At 44.8% G+C, this 25,505-nt stretch overlaps 1 protein-coding gene across 1 annotated transcript in view; it reads left to right on the top strand.

Annotated features, from left to right (window-relative positions):
* The window catches only part of VWF (von Willebrand factor), a 1,005,270-nt gene that overhangs the window by 770,227 nt on the left and 209,538 nt on the right, over positions 1–25,505 (top strand). The window contains exon 42 of the mRNA XM_069628335.1: positions 21,431–21,636. Coding sequence (XP_069484436.1) covers positions 21,431–21,636 — 206 coding nt within the window. The remainder of the gene's footprint in view (positions 1–21,430; positions 21,637–25,505) is intronic.

Here is a 25,505-nt window from a genome sequence, read left to right as displayed (position 1 = left end):
GAAGTGGGCTTTGAGAGTTAGGAGCTTGCACACCCACCGTGCCGGATGCATAGGTGAGTTTGCTTCGTTGGCATCTGATTGGGCGATTTTGTTTGTTGGGTGCTGAGCTTGTGTGATGGATTTCCTTCTGCTAGAGCGAATCTCCCGGGTAGTTAAAGTCCAAGGAGCTCAAGTAAATGGATTCTGACATGAAAGTCAGACCTACTAAACAGTCTGACTTTCAGACAGCGCTCTGTGTTTTAAAATCTGGTGCTGGTGGGCTAGCACCCAGTTCGGTCTGACGGCCATTGGTGGTATAACTGAACTTTATCAACATCTGTATATATGATACCCTTTGCATACCTTTTTTTTCCAAGACAGAATCATAAATCAGTTACCATTGATGACAGCATAGCGTCCCGCAGGCGCTAGACATAGGACCACAAACGAGCAGCTTTGCGAGTCCACTACACATGCCTAGCTACCCCCGTCCCATCTCCCACCGAGTGCAGCTATCCCGGAGCACATGAATGTAATTCAGAACAGTGGGCTCGTAGCAATAAAACATCCATTCCAGACGCTCACCTCTCCGATCACTATGCTCACTCTCTACTCTACACCAACACACAATAGAGCGTGGATACACCCAGATTAATTTCAGCCTAGCTGCTCACATAGGAACATTACTCCATGACACCTCAGCATCCTGCTAGAACGCAGCTACACCCCACTAAACAAATCGGCCTAGCTGCACAAATAAACATCCTACACAGGCCTAATGCTGCCAGAATGCAGTCTCAGAGACCAACCACCAGGCTGCACACACTCAACTGATCTCTCTATACCAACACACCTAAGGTTAGGATGCAGCTACCACCAAGCAATCGCATCAGCTGCTCACATACTGAGTGAATCCAAGCCCCCAACAAAACCCTACTTTCTTGACTGACTTGGACTATGGTCCCAGAGGGCGATCAACCCACAAGCGCTTTGAGGTCATACCAATGATATAAAGAGCGCTATATAAATGACAAAATAACATAACATAGGCACCCGAAATTGGCATGGCAGAAGCTGAGTTAGGCCCTGCAGTACATACAATTATAGTATGCACAGCAGGACATATGCACATGCGGAAACTGAGCGACTGTTTCCCATTTAAGTTCTGTTTTAAAATCACACTTAGCCATAAGGGGAACCCTTGACATGATATATGATTGCAAGGGTGGTTCAGTGGTAGAACTCTCGCCTGCCTTCACATGATGCAGCTGTCTTTTGACACATTTCACCTTATTAATCAATAATTAAATAACAGAGAACAGTATGGTGTGGCTATGCAAACAGTCGCCTGAACTAAATTCATTTTAAGCAGAAATGGGACTCCAAATTGTCGGAGACAATATTTTAAATTCCAAAGTGGAAACACTTTTTGGGTGGCATACTGGCTCCAAACGTTCAAGCAGTCCAACCATTGGAAGGGACCTTCCTCTCTGCAGCAGGAAGATGGCATCCAAAGGATGTATTGCTACAAAGCAAGTTATTGAAGCATTACATTAAAAAGTCAAAACCAGGTTTGCTGACATACTTTTTCCCCCCACTCTGGCTTTCCACTTTTGTGTACAGATAAAAGAGACCTCTGCTCGAGGCTTTCACCTGTTAAGCTGTGCCAACAACACACGGGTGCACATGGAGCAGCTTTTTCTGTTTTTTGTTGTTAGATCATTCGGAATCCTCAAGGCCTAAAAATGACTACTTTATACCCTTGCTCCCTTCCTGCTATGAAGCGCTTTGAAGCACTTCACTTGTAAATACACGCTGTACAAATAAACAATTATAATTACACCCAGGAAACCTATTTCACTCGTAGTGTTCATTCTGATGCCTCTGGCAGAAGTAGAGACTGGTTTCCTTAGGGTATAGGGCTGGGATCCGGCACTAGAAGGTAGGCTGCAAGACACAGGTTACATGCTTGAAAGTGGATAATTAGCATGGAGACACTTTGATCTGGGACCGGGAGAGGTGGTGGGAAGTCCAGGCAAGCCAAGAGAACAGAAACCTTCTCAAGGAAGAAATTGGCCATATAGGACCTTACTCTACATGATGTCCATCTTAAACCTTGGGACTTCCTGCAAATCGAGGACTCTGAGTATGACACAGGAGAGGAGGGAACATCTTTAACAGAGACATGCACTGTGACAATGAAATCACGAAAAAAGGGACATCTTTAGTGCGGGTCTGTGGACTCTAAGAGTAAATGCACTCCTTTACATACCTGCTCCAATACAATAGTTGCCACTCCAACGGGTCCATTATTGCTTAAGGTGAAGAGAAATAATGTTTTTTACATCCGAAACAGTAACGTGGACCATAATAGAGGTGATGCTATATAGCAGAGAGGCTTATGTTCTCTCAGCGCCTATCTGGATGTCCGCGTCCTCTTTTGTGACTTAACCGGCCCAATAGGGCTTTAACAAGTGCACACTTTAGAGAGCAGTTGGGTGTAGGGCATTCATCTGGAAAGGTGAGCCCTCTTTCAGTCTGAACTTGGTAGTCAGGAAATGTGAATGTATCTTGTATCTTGTATTACCTTCCTTTCTATTGTTTTATTGTTTACTTCAGTCTTGACATTTCTCAATGGAAGCAGTCTCAGTTCTGGACAGACAATTAAATCAGACATGCTGAGTCAACTTGCACCGCTGTATCTAGAACAGTATAGAGGTTATATCTGACAGCTTCTTTCAGCTGTTCTGCCATCAGCATAATTAAGAATGATTTCCGATGCTTGTCTGCTGCTTTCTGACATATTTTAAATTATGGGATGTAGTGATCCACTTTTGAATGTAGTGTTTTTAATGTTGTATGGTTATGGTTGTCATGGTAATTAAGCAAAAGGAGATAATATTGGGTCACTAACATTTAGGAAGAGAAAATGTGAGGCTGTTAGCAGACCATGCAGCCAAAATAATGTTACTAGCTGCCTGTTCAGAGCTTTACAGCGTTTTAAACATGATATATTTTGTACATAGTAGCTTTCCCTTAAAGGACAATGAATATCATTTAGAAACACGTGTGCATCATCTACGAATTATAAAATGCTGCCGCAGGTTGAGACAATCCACATATTATAAAATAATATTTATAGTACGGCTGCACTTTTCAAGTTGAATGAGTATAGTTCAGGCACAGAATGATTTCATTGGGGCTCAGTAATTGTATTGGAATGGGGAACCAATACACATATATCGAAGGCCAAATTCTAAAGCACGTAGCACCCATAATACACCTCGTTTTTAAACCTAAAATGGCAGGGATGGCATGGCCCCTCCCCTGTTATTTCACATAAACACTGCACAATGGCAGCTATATGCCTTGCATGAATGGACGGATGGTGCATGCTGTAATTCATGTTTGTCATGAAAGAGACATCCCACGCATTTTTCATTCTGAAATATATCTTGCAAAACAAGGGTCTGCAACCTGCGGCTCTCGGATGTTTTAAACTACTGCTCCCATGATCTGTCATCATTGACTATGCTGCCTGCGGCTGATGGGAGTTGTAGTCCAACACATCTGGAGAGCCAAAGATGGCAGACCCTTCTTACACATTTCTGAATGCAAGTTTAAGAAATCTGCCTCTTCTGGATTTTATTTCTGATGCACAGTGTGCTTAGTTTCATATCTTTCCTAAACTGAAGGCATCATTCAATTGAACACCCGCGATGCCCAGCCCAGCACTGACACTGTTATTTTGTTCGAAAGCATTTTGAGAAGAATGCCGTACAGATGTTTGCCAGCTACGCCATCACCCATTTGACTGGTAATATGCGAGTTGATTGATTTGTTCTTAATTCCAATTATTCCGCAGGGAAGACCATTTTCCCTGACAGCCCTGCAGACATTCCTTCGCTTATCCGCTCACAAGAGGCAGGATTAGCCACAAATGACCACTGGTGCTGTGGGAATATTGGAACTCCTAGCCTTTGAGCTGGAACCTTATCCCATTGGGGCTTTCCAGCAGCAGGTCATATCACTCAAGGGTTTCCCTGTTGTGTACTGTCCTGGCCCTGTTGGGCCTTGATATGATAGGTTACTTATAACACGCTTAATACCCAAAGGTTTCTAAGAGCGGACCCGGGGATCGAACCTGTGGTGCTCCGTGTAGTCTTGCTTCCAAGGCGAGCACATTGCCCTTGAGCTATCCTCCTGAGACCCTGAGCTATCCTCCCTTTGCTTCAGTATATGTGTTATGATGGGCATATTCCAGACATACAGTAAATGCCCGACGTATCCCTCCAGCAAATTCTCGTTACGGCTGCTTCACTCACTATGCCAGTCTTGGCCTGCCAACCGAGCAATCATGTGGCACATGACACAGATTCAGCCTTCCTACTTGGCACTGCGGAATGCCAGAAAAAGGGCCCTTGGGCTGGGCTGTTAGTCACTCTTTTTCCTCCTGTAGCTTTTTTTCGTTTTTGAACAGGACAGCCCCTCGTAAAAGCGTGCGCATGTTCGCACACATTGCATGATGTTGCAAACTCAACCTAGCAACAGGAATGGGCCACTCAATGAAAGCCACTGCTCTGTGCTCCTGGGAAAGCGGCTGAATTCCGGTCCTTTTGGTGTTCATGTTGCAGTGCAGTGTTTGAAGAGCTGCATGTGTAGAGCTTGGCTGTCCTTGTACATCCTGATGAGACTGGAGCAGTGGAGGCTGGGTAATTCTTTCATCGGAGGGACGTATACATTTTCAGCACACTTTCTGTGAAAATGTGGGTAAAAAGCCACAGTTTACAATGGGTTTTGTAGGGTAACGCATGTAAAAGTCCAGTAGAGGCAACACGTTAGCAGCACTGCAGAGGCGCATTTTCCAACCCTGTTTCATGATGCCTTTGCCCACAATATCGGCTAGTATATAAAATATTTCATGCTGGCTGTGCCCATACATATCCATGGAGTCTGCACCTGCACCTGACGTGCCAGCATTACCACATTAGAGCCTTCTCCTGTTGGCTTTGCCAGTATAAAATGTGCTCTACAAAGAAGAAATATGTCCAGACTAGACCCACCAATGTGGGCCACTACCATGTATGAACACCCATCACGCTGCAATCATCCTTGGTGCCCAGTCAAAAATGACAAGCCACAGTGAAGACTTGTACAGTACCACAGCACTCCTAATCCTGCATCACCCTTGATGCCCCGTAAAAATGTCATGCCATAGTAAATAAATATGTCCAGACTGAAGCCACCAATGTGTGCCATTACCCCATAGGAGCAATCATTATGCTGTCTACACTCTTGATGCCCAGTTAAAAATGCCATATCACAGTCCAGTCATGTCCAGACTGCACCCATCAATATGGGCCAGTGCCACTTAAGTGCACTCAGTATTTGTGTTACTGGGCATCCACTTCATGCCCCATACAAACATGGCAGGGCACAGTAAGAGCTGCCTTTAGTCCCAATCCTCACTCCCTTGCAACGTCCAGACCCTCTCCCCAAATAAGGGGCCTGCTCCCAGGGCTCGGCCACACACACTTCAACGTTCATACAGCATCATTCTTTATTCATTCACTCTCATATTCGAGCACACAGGCATTCACAAACTTACATCAGCATCCAATTCATATGGAATTCATTCTTCATTCAATCTTACATTCATAGACACATAGGGCGTAATTCACAGAAGCGTTTTGTAATGGCAAACCCCCATTGGAAAACGCTTTGTGAATTAGGCCCATAATGGCATTCATACAGCATTCATTCTTCGTTTACACTCACATTCACAAACACGCATTAGCATTGATTCAGCAGCCGTTCTTCATTCACTTTGACATTTACCCATGCTGTGAGCACATACAGAAATCATGAGCTGAGGGCGTCCTCACTTCTTTTCCCCCTGTATCCTCCTCTCAGATGGCCAGGGAAAGGCCATCGCTTTTGGATCCTGACCCTGGGGTGGATATGCGAGAGAGGATCACCTGGGTGTAGGGAACTTGGGGAGCAGGAAGAGGACCTCCTTAGGTGAGACATGGTATCCCGATTCCCTTTTCAGAATGAACCCTCTATCCCTCAAGCTTTTGTAGTCGACTGTCAACCCTTTCCCTTTTCTTCCCTCCAAACTGTGCCCCTGAAACACCACCTCAATAATAGAATGAGGAAGAGACCAACTGGGAAGACACATCCGCATTGGATTGAGACAAACACATTCAGAGACAGCATGGAGTTATGCATTTGTCTTTTATTAAATCCGACATACCCAAACACCACTCTGGTACTGAGATGAAGACGGCTATGGAGGTAAACAAGTGGAACAACCAGGCATGTCGACCTAATGGGTTTCGCCATAGCCCAGCAATTGGACTTAATGACCCACACTTGGGGTCACTTACCACCCCTAACAGATATAAAAGTCCTTGCCGCAGAAAGCATGGGGGAACGGGCTGGAGAGAAGCGAGCTGGAGACCCAAGAGCCGGGAGCCGTGTCAAGCAGGAGAGGGAGACGCTGAGGCTGATGTTGGCCTCGAAAGGGTCCGGAAATTCCAGCTACCCTCCTTATCAGGTTTGCGCAGCAGGAACTTTGACACTCCCAATAACCCCAGCCGCCGTGGGAAACCAGGACAAGGAGCAGTCTCTCTGTGCTTGCCACAAAGGAAAGGTCAAAGCTCAGGGAAGCCGGAAAGTAGAAGCAGAAGCGTTGAGAGGCCCGTCACTAAGGACAACAAACAGAAGGGATCTGCTGTGTGTAACCGATGACTGAAAACCAGGGAAATACTCATACGGGGCACTCCAGGAACTTGTAAGAAAGTCCTTTTGAATACAGAACAAACTGAAAGTCTTTGCAAGTACTTTTGAATGCTGAAACATGCACTTTTGACTACCGAAAGAACTGAAAGTCATTGCAAGTACTTTTGTATGCCGAAACAAGTACTTATGAATACTGAACGAGCAAAGTTTTTGTAAGCCCTTTTTGAATGCTGCACAGAGTAAAAAGAAAGTTTTGGTGTGAAAGCAAATGGGGTGCATGTAGCAGATACCACAGAATGTATTGTCTGGGAGACAAGAATTGGCAAAGCCAATGGAATACCATGAAGGGTCTGAGATGAGAAACCAAGTATTGGCCAAAGGTAAAATTTCAAGGAACTGCAGGTTAAGAGGAAACCTGCAGAAAAGTGTAACAAAGTGCATGGTGGCCAACCAAGCCACGGTACAGTATGAGACGAGTGTGACATTGATGAAAGAACCAAGCTTCACTGTTAAAGTAATGCAGTGGCCAATTGTTGAATGAAATTAGTCAAGAAGGCGTATCAATTGCGTGGCCTGTAAAGGGTGCACCATGTGGTCCGACAGCTGCTCCTAGACAGAGTGCACCCCTGTATGGAAACGCCAATGAAATTATCCATAATGTATAACAAAGATTGTGTTTTGCAACAACCTCTTATGTGATTTTTGAAGTAAAAAAGCAGAACTATCTATGTGAACCAGTGAAAAGTACTGATGTCAAAACAGCTATGGAGTGTCCCAAGGAATTGCGTTGTTTTGAAAAAATGGAAGATTTGAACCCTTGGGGAACTGAACCCTGATACCTTGTGAACTGGTTTACATCCATACACATTGTGTACAGTTAGTTGTGAGCGCAAGTATAGGTTTTGGACACAGACTGATATTTGATTCAGACTTCCTGACACAAACTATCCTTAGTTTTCTTTAGGTAGGGAAATCCCACCTTCGCATAGGGGTGGTTAGGCCTTACTGTTGAGAACCAATACTCCTCCGCCCCGGATGTGTGGGTGAAGCAAGAGTGCCCCGTCCCACATTCAGGCCTGCAGTATCCGAGCGTGCATCCCCAATGGGGCATGCAAGCCTGGCAAAGAATAAGGCCCCAGCCTTACATGTCTCATTGGACATGAGTACTGGAGTACTACCAAACTGACAAAGGAACCCATGTTTCCTTTGACAGTTTAAGCCAGCCCAGGAGTGAGTGGTCAGCTGCAAAAAACAATTGCAGGAGCTCTAGGTGTTTACACTGGACTGGTTCACCTCCTTCAAAAAGGAAAGGGTACTGACTCGTCGGTGCCTTCTCCCCCATTATAGACAAGTGGCCATTGGATTGGAGCCAGCAGTTCCTCAATATAATTGAGACTGATAAAGACCCTGGGAAAACACAATGTGTTTGAAGGAAATATTCCCACACATTTTTTTCCTTGTGTTCACTATTGTTTTATTAGTATTGTGAGGAGTCAGGAATGAAACTCGGACACAAGTTAGTCATGTTTTTTATCAAAAGTAAACGGGTTGGGAAAAGGCCTCTCTGACCCTGCTCTAAGAGGAATTTCCCTACCTAAAACCAAAAACTAAGGATCTGCCTGTATCAGGTTGTTAAAATCAAAAACGTCCTTATGTCCAAAAGCTCTATCTGACACTCGCACTATAAACTAAACTATAAGGTGAAAAGGGAAATGTTTTTAACCTTGGGTGATTGGAAAAGAGTTTGTAAAGGAAAATTAAACCACTTCAACATAAAAGCTCTCCAAGGCTAAAACGCGTTGGCTCCAGGGGGTGGCTCCCTCCCCTAGAATTCTCCTCAATACAAATGATTTTTTGTGTCTTTCTTGGCCTACAACAGTATGTTATTTCCAAAGTTGCTTAGCTTTGTTGTTCCACTTCTTTCAAAGAGTTCCTTTTGTTTGGTAAACACAGTTTTATCTATTTTCTCATGACTTCTTGTAGGCTTGCAACTGCCTGGTATACTCCCCTGCCAGTACTTCCCATGCTCTTTGTAATTTTTTGTATTTGTAATTGGATTACTGGGGATCGAACCTGTGTTTCTCAGCACTGTCTTGCTTCCAAGATGAGCGCATTGCCCCTAAGCTTTCCGCCCGAGGCTATCCTCCTTGTGTTTGCTTTGTAAGCACTCCTACCAGGACTGCTTGTGTCACACTTATCATTGCCTGGTATACTCTCCTGCCAGGACTTCTTATATTTACATGCTGTTTCTCTTTTACTTCCACAGCTGTGCATACCCTTTTTTTAAGTGTAGTGTATCTCTTTGATACACCATTCGATTTGGGTTCCCCACATTTTTGTATTCCATTGAATCATATCTTATTAGGGGTCTTATTCACAATATACTTTCTTGTTTCTGATTAAGTGTTTTTTCTCTCCTTCTGTGGCCTAAATATTTATAGTTTGTATTTGGCGTGGTTGCCGAAACCCCCTGGGGTCCCCACTGTGTTTGGATTGACTCACCGCCTCTTGTTGGCATTCTCAGCACTGTTGCCACTCCTGCGGTAGATGTATACTGCCTACCTTCCTCTCCGAACTGCTCTTGTTTCACTCCAGTGTCTCCTGAATCCTTGCATTAGCATGCCTGTCTTGATCCAGGTCTCGCTAGGTAAAACACTGATTTCTGTGTTGTCGCATGCCCAGGAGTTTTTCACTGGCTCCAGGCGTGTCTGCGGCATGACCTAACTTTGCAGCATTTTTCTTCTGCTGTGCTGGTGAGCCGCTCGGTTCTGCCACACCGGTTCGTGCTTGAAGGCTTCACAAGCCTCGTGGATGAATGACATGTCTTCTTCCAAACAGCAGCAGCCTATGGTCTCCTTACCATAAACTTCAACAGGTCCCAACACCCTGGAAAGGGCAACACACTCTCCCTGGTGTCCTCCTCAGTGAGGGAGTCTGCAGTGTTTCTTGGGTTGTGATACTCTGTTGAAGCCCAGGGGTTTCCCTTCTTTCTGGAGGGGGTAGACTGCTCTCCTTAGCTCTTCCAGCACGTCCCAGCTCCCCATAGGTATTTGTGGTGAAAGGGCTCCTCCTTCCTTCTTATAGAACAGCAGTCCAAGGCCCTTCTCTCTCTGCAATACAGGATTCCTGCAGCGAGGCCCACAGTGGTTTTCATGGGGAGTGATCTTCATTGCTCCTCCACTCCTCTCCCTCATCACAGTACTGTGAAAGTGATTTTCAGTGAGGTGACTCTTATTCTTCCTCGTCCCAGTACTTTTTAGGGGATTGATAATTAGGCATACAATTTATGAGACTATTAGGGAAGGGATTGTTCTTAGGGTCATAAGAAGGTGGTTTTGGGTCCCTTGATTGGCAGAAATACCGCGTCTCATCTGATGAAGCCAGGATACTTCCCCGTAGGCTCTCCCATGCGATTCTCCCTCATATAGCCACCCCCCAGGGTCAGGGTAAGGTAGCGGCTGCCGTCCTCTGGCCACATGGAAGGAGGTCCCCACTGGAAAATCTGAGATGACTCCAGCGAATTCATCACAGTATTTCTATGTTGCCTTTTTGCTCACACGTGCTGCAATGGAAACTAGGCGGGGAGCCTTCTTCTGGATTGCCCAAGTTATCACACTGGTACCTTTCACTGTGAACCATGCTTCATAAATTCCTTGCTTTAAGAAAGCTCTATGCAAAGAGTGAAACTAATGTCAGCAAACAGAAAATGTAGCATCACTAATAACAATACCAAGCACAACCAAATGTGTGCAGCCCTTTCTGTGACAAAATGATTACGGACCTGCAGGAGTGCAGAGTTAAGTAGTGGTTTCCCAACTCCTACTCAGCCTCACACTATTACTAAACCAGCAGTGATCTCAATCATAAAGCTGAAACAGCCACAACATGAACGGTATACCTCCTTCGCCTCTCTAAGCTAGCATGGGCAGACGGCAAGCTATACTCTTCAAGGGGGCTGTAAGCTAGCAAAGAGCTTTACAACAACAATAATACTGTGGGACAAACATAAAGGAAATGCCTAATCAAGGTACTATAGAAAATGGGAGCTGTTGATTAATCTAAAAATACAAACACACTAATAAAAAAAACTAGTCGCCCACCCATGTAGAGGAAGACACAGAATATGCAGACCTTGAGATGAAAGGGGGCACTATGGGTCTGAAGATTGGGGTAGACAGGCAATTGTTTCTGCAGCAATGTCCAAGACCAAGGATATGCTTTAAAAAGCTATGAAGTGGGGTCTGAAATGGTCAAATGGGCCCTTAAAACCAGACCATGCGACCAAAAAACTGTGAATTCATTTATCATCTTCTTGGGTGGATAGAAAGCACAGAGCCGGTCCTTTTCGTGCTTTCCAATAGGTTGAGTTGGCATTAAGATGGTCAGGTCAGTTTTAGGTGGTCCAGAGATTCACTGCAGTCCTACAGTTCAAGTTGACTCGAATTGGCTGAAGATCAGGCAGGGGATAGGCGAGTCGGAGGCAAAGCAGTTGAGTCAGATCGACAAAGCTCAGTGATGTGATGTAGTTCTTCAACAGCAATCAGTTCGCAGAGGGCAGGAGCCTAGGCAGGCAATGGTCGAGTAGGCACCTTGATGACTTGAAGTGGTTCTAAAAAGAGATGAGTGCCAAAGCCAGCTCTGACTGTCCTACAGTTTTTTTTTTTTTAAATGGCTCAAAGTGGTTTTGTCAGTTTGAAAATAGTTTGAGGTGGGAAACACAGACCCTGGGCTATTTGTTGCTGGAGTATTCGGCCCTGGCTCTCCAGGGATAAGGTGCATCCTTATTGTGCCCTTCCCAGCCAGGATAGTTGATAGAAAGAGCTCTTGCAGAGGCTGCCACCTTCACTGGGCAGAGACTTTCTACCATGGTTCAGGAAGCAGACGGCTCTTGTCCAGACAGAGATCACATTAAATGGTCCTCTGAAATGAGTGGTGGGAGGGCACTGCTCCCTTCTTGAAAGTCTTTATCTTTACCTCTGTAGCAAAGGCAGACTGTACTCAGATAAAGTTTGTTATCCAAAGATTATACATTTAAGAGAAGGCTCTCATCCTCCTCATATAGTCAAGAATCTTTGGTGATGTTGGCTCCAGAGTGCTTCGTACGCAGTACGTGGGGAGAGGGAACATGAAGTGTGAATGCCCTGAGAAAATCCAAGATGGCTGAAGTCGAGTTTTGGGCTACCCTCTCCCCTTCTGCCCTGTCTGCCTTTAATCAGAAAGACTCCACTCATTGTTCTCCTGGTGTGAGCCTTCTGTTCTTCTGGCAGAGATCCTTCTGAACCAGTGACTCCCAACCAGCCACCTGGACGCCAATCCAGTTCCCCAGGTGAGGTGTCAAGCCTTTCCAGCCAAGCACAAAGGACGTCTCTGGGGCTGTTGTGAAAAGACCACAGCCCCAGACAGGCTGAAACAGAAAACTCAGACAGTTGCCAGGGATTACTGGAAAGCAGTTGGATAATGAGACATCAAATGGGTTTTGGCAATGTATGAATATATCCCTACAAAAGCCAGTATATCAAACCAGGTATAACTTTGTTTATTTTAATAAAACTGCCACCACGTCTAGGGCAGGCACACATATATGTATTTGAAAACGGCCTATTTTTAAAAGAAAACAGATTTCAAAATAGGCCCATGCTTTTTCTAGAATAGCTTTGGCTCCTTACATGCCAGTAACAATTCCTTTGGAGGGCACCTTCCTAAGGAAGTCATGCATATTTCCATCCATTATTTAGCATGTGTGGTTACCAGAACTCAGTACACACTTTTCAGTGAACAAATCAGCTGGAGCACCTTGCTGCTAGAAAGGAATTTCATTTCTGGAGACCTTCGTCTGGAACGGGCATGCTACTCTGTTGCTTCCTTGCGGTCAAACTACACGGCGTTTGAGAGTATTTCGGTAGACCGGGTTCAATAAAGAGAACACAAGTGCACTATACTTTTTGGCATGGAGCATTTATGAAAGTAAGGCCTGATTAGTAGAGCTCACTTTCTGGGTTAGAATTACCAGCATAATTGTGTATTGAAAATGCATGAAAAAAGCTTAGGCTTATACACCCTCTCCGGTCCTATTCGCTCAAAGTATCCTACATAATCTGATGGATCACGGCCATTCTGCTACTCACATCAACAAACATATCGACCAACCACCACTAAGAGTGCTGCACGGAGCGGGTATCTGCAGACACTCAAGTGCCGCTTAACTCTACAACACAGTTGATGTTTAGAAATGTGTTACCAAGCACTCAATGAATGCTTCACGCAGTGGATATATTTCTTGGCAATTACAAATCTCCAGTTCATATCAGAATACAAATAAATACATGTGACTTTTGGCAGACTTTCTTAATGCTGACACGTGTGTGCAAGGAAATGTAAAAAAAAAAAAGAAAAAAAACACCTTTATCATGATGTTACATAGTAAATGATTACTGCTCATTGTTAACATTATTCTAAAAAGAGAAAACTGCATACTTAGTGTCTGGCAGGAATGGATCACATGGTTGTGCTTAAATAGCCCATAATACACCCTTCACAGGCTCTAAGAACTTAAAAGTGTTTGAATTAGGGCGGTTTTTAGCCAAAAGACATGGAATTTTATTACACAAACTGTGCAAATAGTGAACATGGCACTTAATGGCATTCGATCAACGGACCGCGCAGTTTGTATGAGAAAAGGGGGCACATTGGCCCTTGCGCAATACCTTATGCGAGGGAACTATTGAGAAATCCACACACTCCAAACAGGAAGTTCACTGACTTGCAAGAGGGTTCGTCATGTGTGCAACACTGGTCATGTGTGCCACACTGGTCATGTGAGCCACACCGGTCATGTTCCAATTATAGGACATTTGTTGGTGTGAACCTTTCATCAGAGGTGGAGAATGTCTCCCCTCATTCGACCTCCTGAACAACCGCTGAATGGGCTTTGAGAGGGGGCATTGATGGTCCATTTGATCTTTCTGTGGCCCCTCCTTGTTGTGGGGTAGTGACAGACTGCAAAACACATCCTCCCGGATCTTGTTTGGGGTTACTTACGCAAATGAGAACCACAAACATGGGGTTTCACAGTCTGCCACAGTCTCAGAGAGGCACAGCTCCACCTCACTGATGAGGCCCAACGAGGCTGAAACACGTGTATGGGGTTGCTGCTGCTACTCTTGTTCAGAATTATATGATATGATAGGTTATTTATAACACGGTTAATACCCAGAGGTTTCTAAACACAGACCCGGGGATCGAACCTGTGTTGCTCCGTGTCGTCTTGCTTCCAAGGCGAGCACGTTGCACCTGAGCTATCCTCCTGAGCATGGAATTGTCATAGCATTTTGGTGCTGGACTGCCCATGTGTGCGGCACAAAGAATGATGTCCAAATGGATATTTTCCTTCTGTGAAAGGTACAGTGAGCAAAAGTGTGTCTGCGGACTCTCGAGTGGGTATCTTCACAAAGAACAGGTCATTTCGCTGTGTTGGTTCTCGCAGAGGGGCGCCTATGACTATTTTTTGTTTGCCTGTGTACAGCGACTGCATGTCACCCAGTCTGGCAATTAGGGTTATAGGTGATATCATCAAGGAGATTTGGCTGAATCCAAATCCATCAAATTCTTTATTTTAAGCCATTTGGCTGCAAATGTATGTAGTATATGCAGGTGGGCACACCCTGGCCCCCTGCAGTCTCCCTGCACCTCTCACCTTAATTATTGCCCTTACCCACTGCCCAAATATATTTGCGGCCAAATTCGGCTGAAGAGATTCAATGGATTTGGCTTTGACCAACTCTCCTGCGATGAATCCTCCCTGTCCTCCAATTAGACAGTAAATGTTTAGCAATCCCTGCAGCATGGGTACAGTGGGTGACAGTGCCAATTCTAGGGAGGCCCTCAGACCTTCCCAGCATATACCAGAAGGGTCTCACAGGAGGGCACTGGACAGGTATGTGGCTGTGCTGCATGGCGTGGTGATGCTTCCAGACACTGCACTCTTCACTACTGCGGTTGGAGTCAGAGAATCATGCTGCCCCGCCACACTTAAGAGCCGTGCACATGCGAAATACATTCAATACAATCTCTTATAGATTTCGATGACGCCTATAGGAATGAAAAGCTGATTTGTGGCATCAGGATTTACATTTTCAACCTACAGGTTTTGAAAAAAATCTCTGCAACCGTTGAAGTTACCTACTGAGATTTCACAGAGACCCTGCTAAGTTAAATCGCTGTTCATGTCCTGCACATTTTCTTAGAGCCTACATTTCATCCTTCCATTTGAAGCAAGTAGTGGAAGCACTGTTCTTGCTTCTGCTTCGGTGAACCCGCAGGAATTGGTTGCCATGCCTGACTTTCATCATCCATGAGGCTGCATGGGTGTTTTCATACCCTGGATATTTCATTTCCTCTGCGAATTTGGATGTGCAAATTGATACAGCACCGAATTCTCCACACTTTGGGGGAAAAAAAGCTATATTCCAATCAACATGCAAGATGTGTTTGCAGACACAGCCCCATACTAGAAACCTAGGAATGACAAAACTGCAAATAAACCTTTCAGGGCACCTGATTACATAACTTCCTGTACATTTGCAGCAGGTCTGGCCAGTATCGTACTGACTTTCGCACACAGCGACTGTTGTAAAAAGTCTTCTTTGCGCTGGTCATTTGGTGCAAATGTTATTTAGTGACTATGTAATCACTGCACATTTTTTATAAAACGTAATAGTACTAGTTAAAAAAATTACCCTCCGTAAATGCAAAACTATCCCACACTGGATCAATATATATGCAATCAGGATTCAGCTGGAAATCACATTCATGGAAAATAGAGAATTTACCTGGAAAAATGTTCAGAGGAGCAACAGAAAAAGCCACTGATACTGAGCCCCTCATTATGATTTAGGCTGTTGCGGTAAACACAGGTGGCATTTAATGATCATCATTTATGAGGTAGTGAGCTTACGCGCTGTCTTGAAAACACCATATATGGTCAATACCAAATGATTATGATTTGGAAGTACACATAGGATTTCTGCAATTTTTTACCACAACGCGAACAGTGGAGGTAAACGTGTCAAACCAGTTCCAGAAAATTAAGCACATTTTGTTCATAAAGGGAAGAAACGTGCTACTGCACGCTGTCAACTTCAGGGACAAAAGTGTGCTGGAGAAATCACCAAATGGCGGTAATGGGGCTCATCGGAGGATACCAGCACTTTACCGGACCACCCGACTACATGAGTGCTGGTGTGGCACCTGGATTACCTCCCGCTAAATGATGGAGGTAAGCCAGGCACACTACCGGCAAAAAAAGGCCTTGATACCGCCACAGCAAATCCACTCATTGAGTCCGATGGGACTCTAGGAATGGCGATCAACACCGCTCCGCCGGCACCTGTAATCCGGCGGCAATGCCGCTGGACCGGGTGCGGAAACGGTATCCACATTTGCCGGTATCCTGGCATCACTACCGTCTGGATTCCAGGAGGGTCGGAATGAAGCCCAATAGGCAGTATTTGGGATGCCCCTAACCAATTTGCTCTGCATCACATAGAAGGGTCACCACTGGCCCAGCCATGCATTATTTTACATGGAACAGTAATAGTCCTATATCCATTTCTATTGCTGAACGAGGGCTGGGAAATCCTTTTCTAGACTTACCACAACACGAGATGCAGATTAACACTGAATGCTGCATTTCTGAAAATCCATAGTTTTTGCTACAGTTTTATGTTGGCAAATGCTGCCGAGACCCTCAGATTATTTGCACATGGTAACAGCAATTATCGCATTCAGTGACAGGAGCCAGAACTCAGTGGAACGTGTAATGAGGCCACAGCATGTGCTGACCGAGAGCTTAAATGGTATCAAATAGATAATGACATGTCGCAGTATAGATGCAGGCTGCTTTCTCCACCCTCATGATCACGACTTCCATTTTCCGGATTGCGGGTCGGGATAATGTGCCCAATCCTGCTCATACCTTCCTTGTCTCCGTGTTTTTACTCTGTTCTCCGGGTCTCCGGGGAAGAGCATGAAGTCTGCCGGATTTCCGGCCCTTCTAGTAAGTCTGCTCACACCTCGATGTGATTGTCTACAAAAATAGTAATTGTTCTTTTATAACCCGCTTAATACCAGAGACCAATTTCTAAGCACGAGACCGGGATTCGTTGTCTTGCTTCCGACAAACGCACTGCCCCTGAGCTATCCTCCCTGCCTCCCAAATAGACTCATAGGGCCTCATCACGCCTTGGGCGGTAACGGTAACGCTATTAGCGCGGGCGGTATTAGCCCTACCGCCGAACTCCCCAGCGCTAATAGCGCCGGATCACGAGTTCGGCGGTAATGTAAGTCCCCATTCCCCACTGAGCCCATTCGGGAATGCCCCATTCCCCATTGGGCTCAATGGGGAATCTTCGCGCTAATACCGCCGGCGGATTTCTCGCCGGCGGTAATAGCACAAATTTCCGGCGGATTTCCCCCCCAGCTCAGAGCTGGGGCGAAATCCGCCGAAGCCCTGATTGGCGGACCCTTAAATCCGGCGGTAATAGCGCTACTGCCGGATTTAAGGGTTACCGCCGAAGTCGTGATGAGGCCCATAGTAGCCAATCAGATTGAGGTATGGGCAGATGAGCGTAAATCTTGCTCAGATTGGCGTCATTTGACGTTGATTTGCGTGAGTTTTTAAATGTGGGCTGTGCGGGTGGGCGGAGACTCTGGGGAAAGGGGGCTGGGCATCCAATGGCATCATCCTCCTCCGGGTTTTCGTTTAGCAAATATAGGCAGGTATGGTCCTGTTTATGCTTCCAGGGCCAGTCAGGCAAGAGGAGTCGGACTGCAGCATCGTGTGCTTGCCATGCTTTCCACATTGCTAGCTGTGCGAAAAATCCTTCCATGATTTTCCTCTTCTGCAAGGAAATGCTCAGATTCATTGATAAACACGATTTTTCCCAAAATAGACTTTTTTTGTTATTAAGAGGTTATTCTTTACCTCCTGCCACCCTCATCTCTCTACACATTTCCCCCACAAAACCTGTTTCTTCATTACATTTGATCATGTTAACGAATTACATTGTTGGGTCGCATGTACTTTAAAAGTCAATTCCTTGGTATATTAATGTATGAAATTTTATTTATATCGCGCCCATACACTAGTGTTTCAGAGCATGACGAGGCAAGGGCGGTGTACAAGGGAGGACAAACACAACAATCTTACTTGGCCCAGTGACATACTGTGAACTGAAAGGTTAAACCAAAGTACATTCCCCCTATAACATGTAATTACTGGCCATTGAAGTGGTACCAGCTCTGCTTCGGGTTTATACACGATAGACTGGACATTACAATATAGAATGAGCAGTTTCCAAACGGTATTCATCTTGCCATCGGCAATGTAAACACTTCAATTTGCCTCTGAACAATAAAAGGGTTTATTTGGTGACACATTGTGTTTGACATGGATTTGACTATTTCCTCACATACAAAATGGCGGAGGGCTTTTTCGCCCTGCTGGTAATGTAGTGAGCATGACACGCACACCCTTCTGTAGTCTGCGCGGCGCCTCTTGCGCGACCGGTCCCGGACCCATGGCCAGTGCACCAGCCTGCTAAGGGATTTTCTGCACGCATTCCAATGCAGTGAGGTTCTGGAGAGTGGCAGTAACGCGGTGAATGTCTATGTTCACACGGGAAAGTGTGGAAAATCCCGGGCAAGCTTTGAACCGCTGCATGAGCACATGGCGCGGGCTGCAGGCCGGATTGACTGTCAAAGGGGGCAGCTGCTTCATTCGCGCCCAGTCCAGGCTACAACTTAACACTGACAATTACTTTCAATAGTATTTTAAATGCTTGAATTAATGTCAGGAGTGGAACAGCTGTTTTTCTTTTCTTTCTTGTATTGTGATGGCTGTAGCCAGTGATGCTCATTAGTAAACAGAGGACCAGGGACTTGGTTGCATGTTGCACCAGGGCGAGAGCAGTTTCGAACCCATGCGTTGCACGAAGAAGTGGCAGCGAAGCTGACAGGACCGTTCTTCCATGTCTGTTGATAATTGTGATTTCTTCGAATTTCTTTCATCGAAGTAGAAATCATCGAATATTTGGTTTTTTATTGGAAGATTTTCCTGCCCCCCCTTCAACACAGCCTACATTTATTGTTCACCTAAAGGGACGCCCACATATATTTGAGGCAAAATACACTGTACAAAATTCAATGATTTGTACCTGGATAAAATCTACTGCAGCAAAAACTCCCTATCCACTGTTGATAGACTGGATCTTCCTCCACAGGGGAACACGGGAAGTTTGTTGTTGCCATGGTACATGGGGCTGCACCAATGGGGTAACCACACAACCTAACCCTAGTTGCACTGCCTGCAGCTGTAGAGGAGGGAGGCGCAGTCTGCTTTCGGAAATCCCTAAGGTGCTGATGGAGTTACTCTTTTAACCAGGGGGGCAGCTCGAGATGTGGCTGGGAGGGTGATCCCCAGCCCCCGCCCTCCTGCTCCACTTTCAGATCTCCATGTGCCCGCCTGTCCCCCACAAAATAGTCAATTGGAATTTATATGTCTTCCACGAGGAGCACTCTGGCATTAACACATGCCTCCACCACTGCTTTCAACATACCAGCTGCTGGACACATTTGTCAGGCCAAGGTAAGCAACCAGATACCACGCGGTCGATTTGATGTGCTCTGATGCACTCTATTGCAGCCTGGTTTGACTTGTGAAATCCAGTGCCTCTCCAATTTGACTCTGTCACCTATTCTTAACCTCAATGAACAGGCCAGCAAATTACAGAGGGCTCAATTTGTTTTCATATTTGCATTATTATCTGTTATTATGCAACACCCCATTCTGCAAAGCTGATCCCATGTCAATATACAGATATGCGTGATTTGACCATGGAGGAATTGTTTGCAGCGTGAAAACAATTGTGCACTCCTAAATCTGGCAAAACCTTGTACCCACCCCAATTAATCCCCTCTCCCTCCCCCCACTTACCTTTTGGACGTATGCTGCCTCTCAGGACCCCGCAGCGTCAGTTCTGTCCCTCTTACATGGGTTGGCCCATAGGGTCCCCTTTTCTATTTTTTTCCTTTTTTTTTTTTCGTCCCCCACCAGGAGGCGGGGGACAACCCTGCAACCCCCTTGGCCATCAATACCGAATATGGGGAGTGGGGGTCACCCACAAAACCCCTGCTCGGTATTGATTACCCAATTTGATCCAATGGTACCGGCCGAATTTGGTTAAATCTTCCATTCGGTCAAGTAAATTATATCAAATTGGGCAATACCCAATATACATTACCACATAGTCCAATATGCGCGAAGTAAACCCATGTAGTATCATGAACAATCGAATGTGTGCAAAGTGATGTGAAGTGCATTACCTGCATGGACTTGAATGGGAAAACCTGCCAAATTGATGTTCTTACCAGGAACCCATGTAGCTGATCCGAGGGATTGATTTTAGAGCATTGACATCAGATGGTGGAATTCATGCTAAAACCTATTTACCCAATTTCAGCCAAAAACTCTGGTGCCACTCGATCTGTTCTGAAAAGATGGCAGGAGAGTTAGCCACATTATGCACGGCTGGTGACCCAGACAGCAGCCAGACGGAGGCGTCTTATGTCACAACACCAGCAAGGCTGAAAACTACAAAGTGGACACAGGAAGCTGCAATGGGTCTGATGTTCTTCTGCTTTACGGCGCAGAACTAGATCTTAGCCTGACCCGACTTAATAAGGAAGCTCACCCCCAGCATCACATTTCCAGAAACGTTTCCACCCCATAACCACTGGGCAAGTCTGTTCGTGTTTGAGCCTAGGAGGTGATTTCAGTAAGACATGTCCAATTCAACAAATTAGAGTTCGGGTATGGTCACCGCAAAGGTTAGAGTTCATGGGATTAAATGGAAACAATGCACGGTCTACTCAATCCTAGCTTTGTCCTCCCTTTTGAACATCATCATTGCCCAATTAAACTGTGAGAATGTTTTGTGGGACAGAATTGGCCAGTTGGACAACATGTGCTCATATTCAGCTGCAGAAGTCACCATGGTTATACATAATGATCAGAATCACATTTATACATACTATTCAAGCCACATTCCTCTTGCTTCTAGCCTCTGCATTCATAGTTGTCATTGGTATCCAGTTTGAATGATGTTAGATGTTTGGCCCTTATAAGGATGAAAGGCAGAGCCACCCCTGCTCTGCTGGGATTCAGACTCCGGAGTGAAGATCACATACAGATGTGAACGATTAAAACAATGAGAAACTTTATTGGCTCACAGAACGTAAATGATTGTGAAAGTAGTTTAAAAAAAAAATCATTCTGGTTCCATCTATAGGATATAACTCTGAAACTAAGATCCACGAGACTTGTAGAACATGCAAGAAAGGCAGACAGGCTGCAGTCACTTTCACTCATTGACTGCTTTCGCTCAATCAGCAAATCTCCTTAAACACCCCTAAGTGGCATTCTCCACCCACATCATATTTATTCTCAATGTAACTAAATACTACTGTTTGCTTTGTCTGTGTTGCCCCTAAACTGCATAATGTGCCTGACGTGGGGGGCGAATCAATAGCCAGCCATGAATTAGAAGACCTTTTCAGAATCCCGGTCCACCACATCCTGATCCTGTGCCAGTTTCTACTTTTTGGTATGGTAAATAGTCATTCATGCAGGTGCTGTGTTCCTGTTTTTCAGCATGCAAGAAAGACCAATGCAAACAGAAGACTGCTCCCACCTGTCCCCCTCACCGAACGCTGACTGTGAAGAAGACCCGGTGCTGCGATGAATATGAGTGTACCTGCAGCTGCACCAATTCCACCGTCAGCTGCCCAGCCGGGTATCTGTCAACCTCCCTCACCAATGACTGTGGCTGTACATGGACCACCTGCGTTCCAGACAAGGTGAGGACCCTACGTCAGGTCTGGAGCAATCAGTAACAGATATTTGCATGGTTTCTCTGCAATTTACCAGAGTGATGCCGCGAATGAACGGGACATTATTTCGCACAACGCTACCGAACATGCACATCTGTGATGTCAATTCACCAAAATCATAGGGCCACTGGATATGGCAGAATATGCCCACTGACCCTCTGATGTCTGTCTCTGACAACGCATGAGGTCCCCGAAAGAAGTGACAGTATGACCTGATGATTTAAGCAGTGACACCTTTGGACACCGTTTAAAATCAGCCAGGATTAGTCAGCATTTTGAATCTTAAAATTTCAATAAGGTGGTGCAAATTCCCCTGCTAGTGGGCTTCTCGCCTCTAAAATGAGTACATTCTGGACTGAGAGGAAGACTTTGGACTGATTAGCTTTGCATGGAAACAGGTGCATCTTAGAAGGTCGGTCTCCCTGCCTTGTCACGTGAATGGTTAGCAGACTTGGAAAAACACACTCCATGATTTATCACAGGGCACAATGGCATAGGTGTTGGCTGGAGACCTACCTTGCTTTCTTTTTAACCTTTTCTTCAAGATCCAACTTTGGTGGCTGTGGAACTGTCAGCTCACATAATGATCCAGGCAGGAAGGCCAAGGCTTGTAGAAGGCCCAAAGCAGGGGTTACTACTTGGAAGAGCACCGTAGGAGCTAAATAAATCTATTTTGGTTGATTTTTGCCACCTTTGAAATATTGCTGAAGAGAACCTTCTAGACGACTGGAAGAAGCCCCATAGTCTTCCTGAAAAAGGTACAACCTTGGCAGGAACTCCAATTGGCTTGGTCAGTTTAGACCTTTTGGGGAAATTCCAGGACTGGTTAACCCAGAATTGTATTTGACACTGTGGAGCACTAACCTAAGTACAACTCTTTTGAGTTCGTGCTGGTTAGAGTTTCTCCACAAGATCAACTAAGTCAGAAAGGAACTTTTCTGACCAGGACAGATATGGTCCTTTTATCTGGCTGTGTGTAATTTTGGGTGGGATGTTTTTCGGCCTAGATTCAGGTGCAGGGAACCAGATGCACATTTTTTTTTTTTTAACATTTCTCATTGGTTACAATTCCACCCCAGAAAATTCTGTTTATTAATTTATTTATTATTCAATTTATAAAGTGCAACCCTAACCCCTGTGCTGTGAGACATAGTACAGTTAAACAAAATAAAAATCGTGCCAAAACAAAATAAAACCAAAAATGCAAATACTAATCATAAAATAAACAGAACAGAATCAATAATAAGCAATTTGTAAAAGATGTTTTGAAGGCCTTCCCAAAATCCAGTAGGGAGGGAAGAAGACGGAAGATGCAGGAAGAGAGTTCCCAGCGAGAGGAGCTGCTTAAGAAAAGGGTTGGTATGAATAATGCACATGCTTGAAACAAGGAATATCCAAGTGCAAAGTATCGCACTTCTGGTCTTTCTTGACCCTCCAGCAATACTCAACATATCAGGTGAATAAGAAGGCTGGCCTGGTAGCACAGCTTTTTGAGTATTGCAGCACATTTAAAATACAAAGTGAGAATGAATAAGAAGCCACTGAAGGGAGATTGGCACCTGAGTGATATGTTCAAAATTCTGATTGCCCATAATTGGGCGGGAAGCTGAATGGAGAACTCTCTAAAGAGGCGCTAATGTAGAGTCAGGCAGCTCTGACAATATAGTGTACCACTGTCCGAGTGGGAGAGGACTAAGGCTTATACAGCAGTGCGGAAGTCTGAAGGAGGAATACAGGTTTTTATCTTGCAAAACAGGCATAACTGCAAGAAGAAAGACTAGATGAGGCGAGAAATGTGACCTTTGAAGTTTAAATTAGAATTCAAATTGATACCAAGCGGCTTCGAAAAAAGACACCTGTGAAGGAATGCAAGAACAGGAAGGGGACAATCAATCATGGAAAAGACCTGGGGGAAGGGAACAGGGGGAAATCAAAATAAATTCAGCATTGCAAGGTTATAACTTAAGAGAAACTGAAAAGACACAATCCCCAATAGCACAGAGACAGCCTTGATGTGGGGGAGAACATCAGCCAGACATGACACCTTTAGATGTAGTTGGGTGCCATCTATATTCTGGTGTACTGCAACATCCAATACCGACAGCAGATCTCCCAGAAGTCCCATGTAGCTGTTAGATAACTTGGTGATAAGTTTGGTCCCTGATGAATACCACTTATTGGGGAAGGGGATTCCATCTGGATGCATCTAACTGCACAAACTGTGTGTGGCAGGACTAGAAAAGAAGACAAAGAAGCCATGAAGGAATCACAGGAACACATCCAGGTGGATAGAATGTTAACCAGAACCTCATGGTTGACCAATCAAAGGCCACTGAGAGATCAAGGAGGACCAAGAGACGGGAGCCATTAGCATCCAGCACACACAGGGTATCGCCCACCTCTTAAAGGGCAGCTGTTTCTCTGGTAAACCAGGGCCTAAGCCAGATTGATCTGCCTGAAGAAGAGAGTTAGTAATTAAGTGTTGAGAAAGTTGGTTTGCTGCATAACTTCCAGAACTGTGCCCAGGAAAGGCAGGTTGGTGATCAGCCAATAGTTGGCACCAACTGTAGGTTCGAGGCCAGGTTTTCTCACTATTGGAAGAACCAGGGAAAATTCCTCCTTGTCTGGGAGGGATATTGATCAAGGGAAGCCACAATGCACAGACCTGGTCTGGAATAGTTTTGATCAATTAAGCTGGGGAGGAGGGGTTATCAGCATATGATGTAGGCTTCATAGTGGTCGAAAAAGATGCACAAATCAGATTCAGTAAAAGGCACAAAATTAACAGATGACCTTAGATAAACATGGTCCATGATGAGTTGTTTAGTGATTTAAAGTATTGCATTCTGAATGTGTTGGACTCAGTCAATGTAGTAGGAGTTAGATATTCACCTGACAGAAAGAAATTGCTAGATGAATAGAAGAAATACAATTAGCACAATTTTAATTGGATATGAAGATTATAAGAGGCTCAGAAACTATGAAGTCAATTTAGCAAAGTGTCTACATAATATTTACAACATTGTTAAGGCATCAGATGTTCTGTTTCTCAACGTTCCCCTCAGGAGCTTAGCAAGGAGCTGATGGACATTGCCTGGGTTTGATGAAATCACCCAGATCTAATGATTTAGGAATAGATAGCTCAGTTGAAGAATCTCTAACTGAGCTATCTATTAGGAATAGATAGCTCAGTTGGAGATAGATTTATTTAAAAGGGCATGAACAAAAGATCAAACTAATACATTTTGAGGACATTTCTTTAAAGTTCACAACTGTCAAGGCTGAGCCTTAACTGAAGTAATTGAAAAACGAGGGGGATTCAGCAAAGAATAGAGAATGGCAGAATGGTCAGTCTAATGAAATAGGAGAATCACTTAAAAGAGCAGATTTATTAGCAATATCCAAGTCCACTCTATTTCCCAAACAAAGAGTCCAAAGTGAATCCGTTTGATTAAGGTTTGCATTATTTAAATGGACTGAAAGACAGTTTTGAAGATAATCATGTGCATTATTCAAATAATTGCAAAACATGCTTGCATTACAGGCATTATAGATGGAATTGTAAATGTTAGCATGTGCCACACTTAGATGGAATTCTTAAGTTTAGCCTGCGTCACATCTAGAAAGAATTGTAAATGTTAGCATGTCCCAGACATGGACGGAATCCTCATCCTAGCCTGTGTCACATCTAGATAAAAGTATGATTGTTAGCATATGCCACACCTTAATGGAATTCCTAAGATTAGCCTGCGTCACATCTAGAAAGAATTGTAAATGTTAGCATGTGCCACACTTAAGAGGGAATCTTTAACATAGTCTGCGTCGCATCTAGATAG

Source organism: Ambystoma mexicanum, chromosome 12 (assembly GCF_040938575.1).
Source record: "Ambystoma mexicanum isolate Mex_15411 chromosome 12, UKY_AmexF1_1, whole genome shotgun sequence".
Taxonomy (NCBI): Eukaryota; Metazoa; Chordata; class Amphibia; order Caudata; family Ambystomatidae; genus Ambystoma; species Ambystoma mexicanum.
The sequence above is the reverse complement of the archived record's forward strand: the minus strand, read 5'-3'. Positions and strand labels throughout refer to the sequence as shown.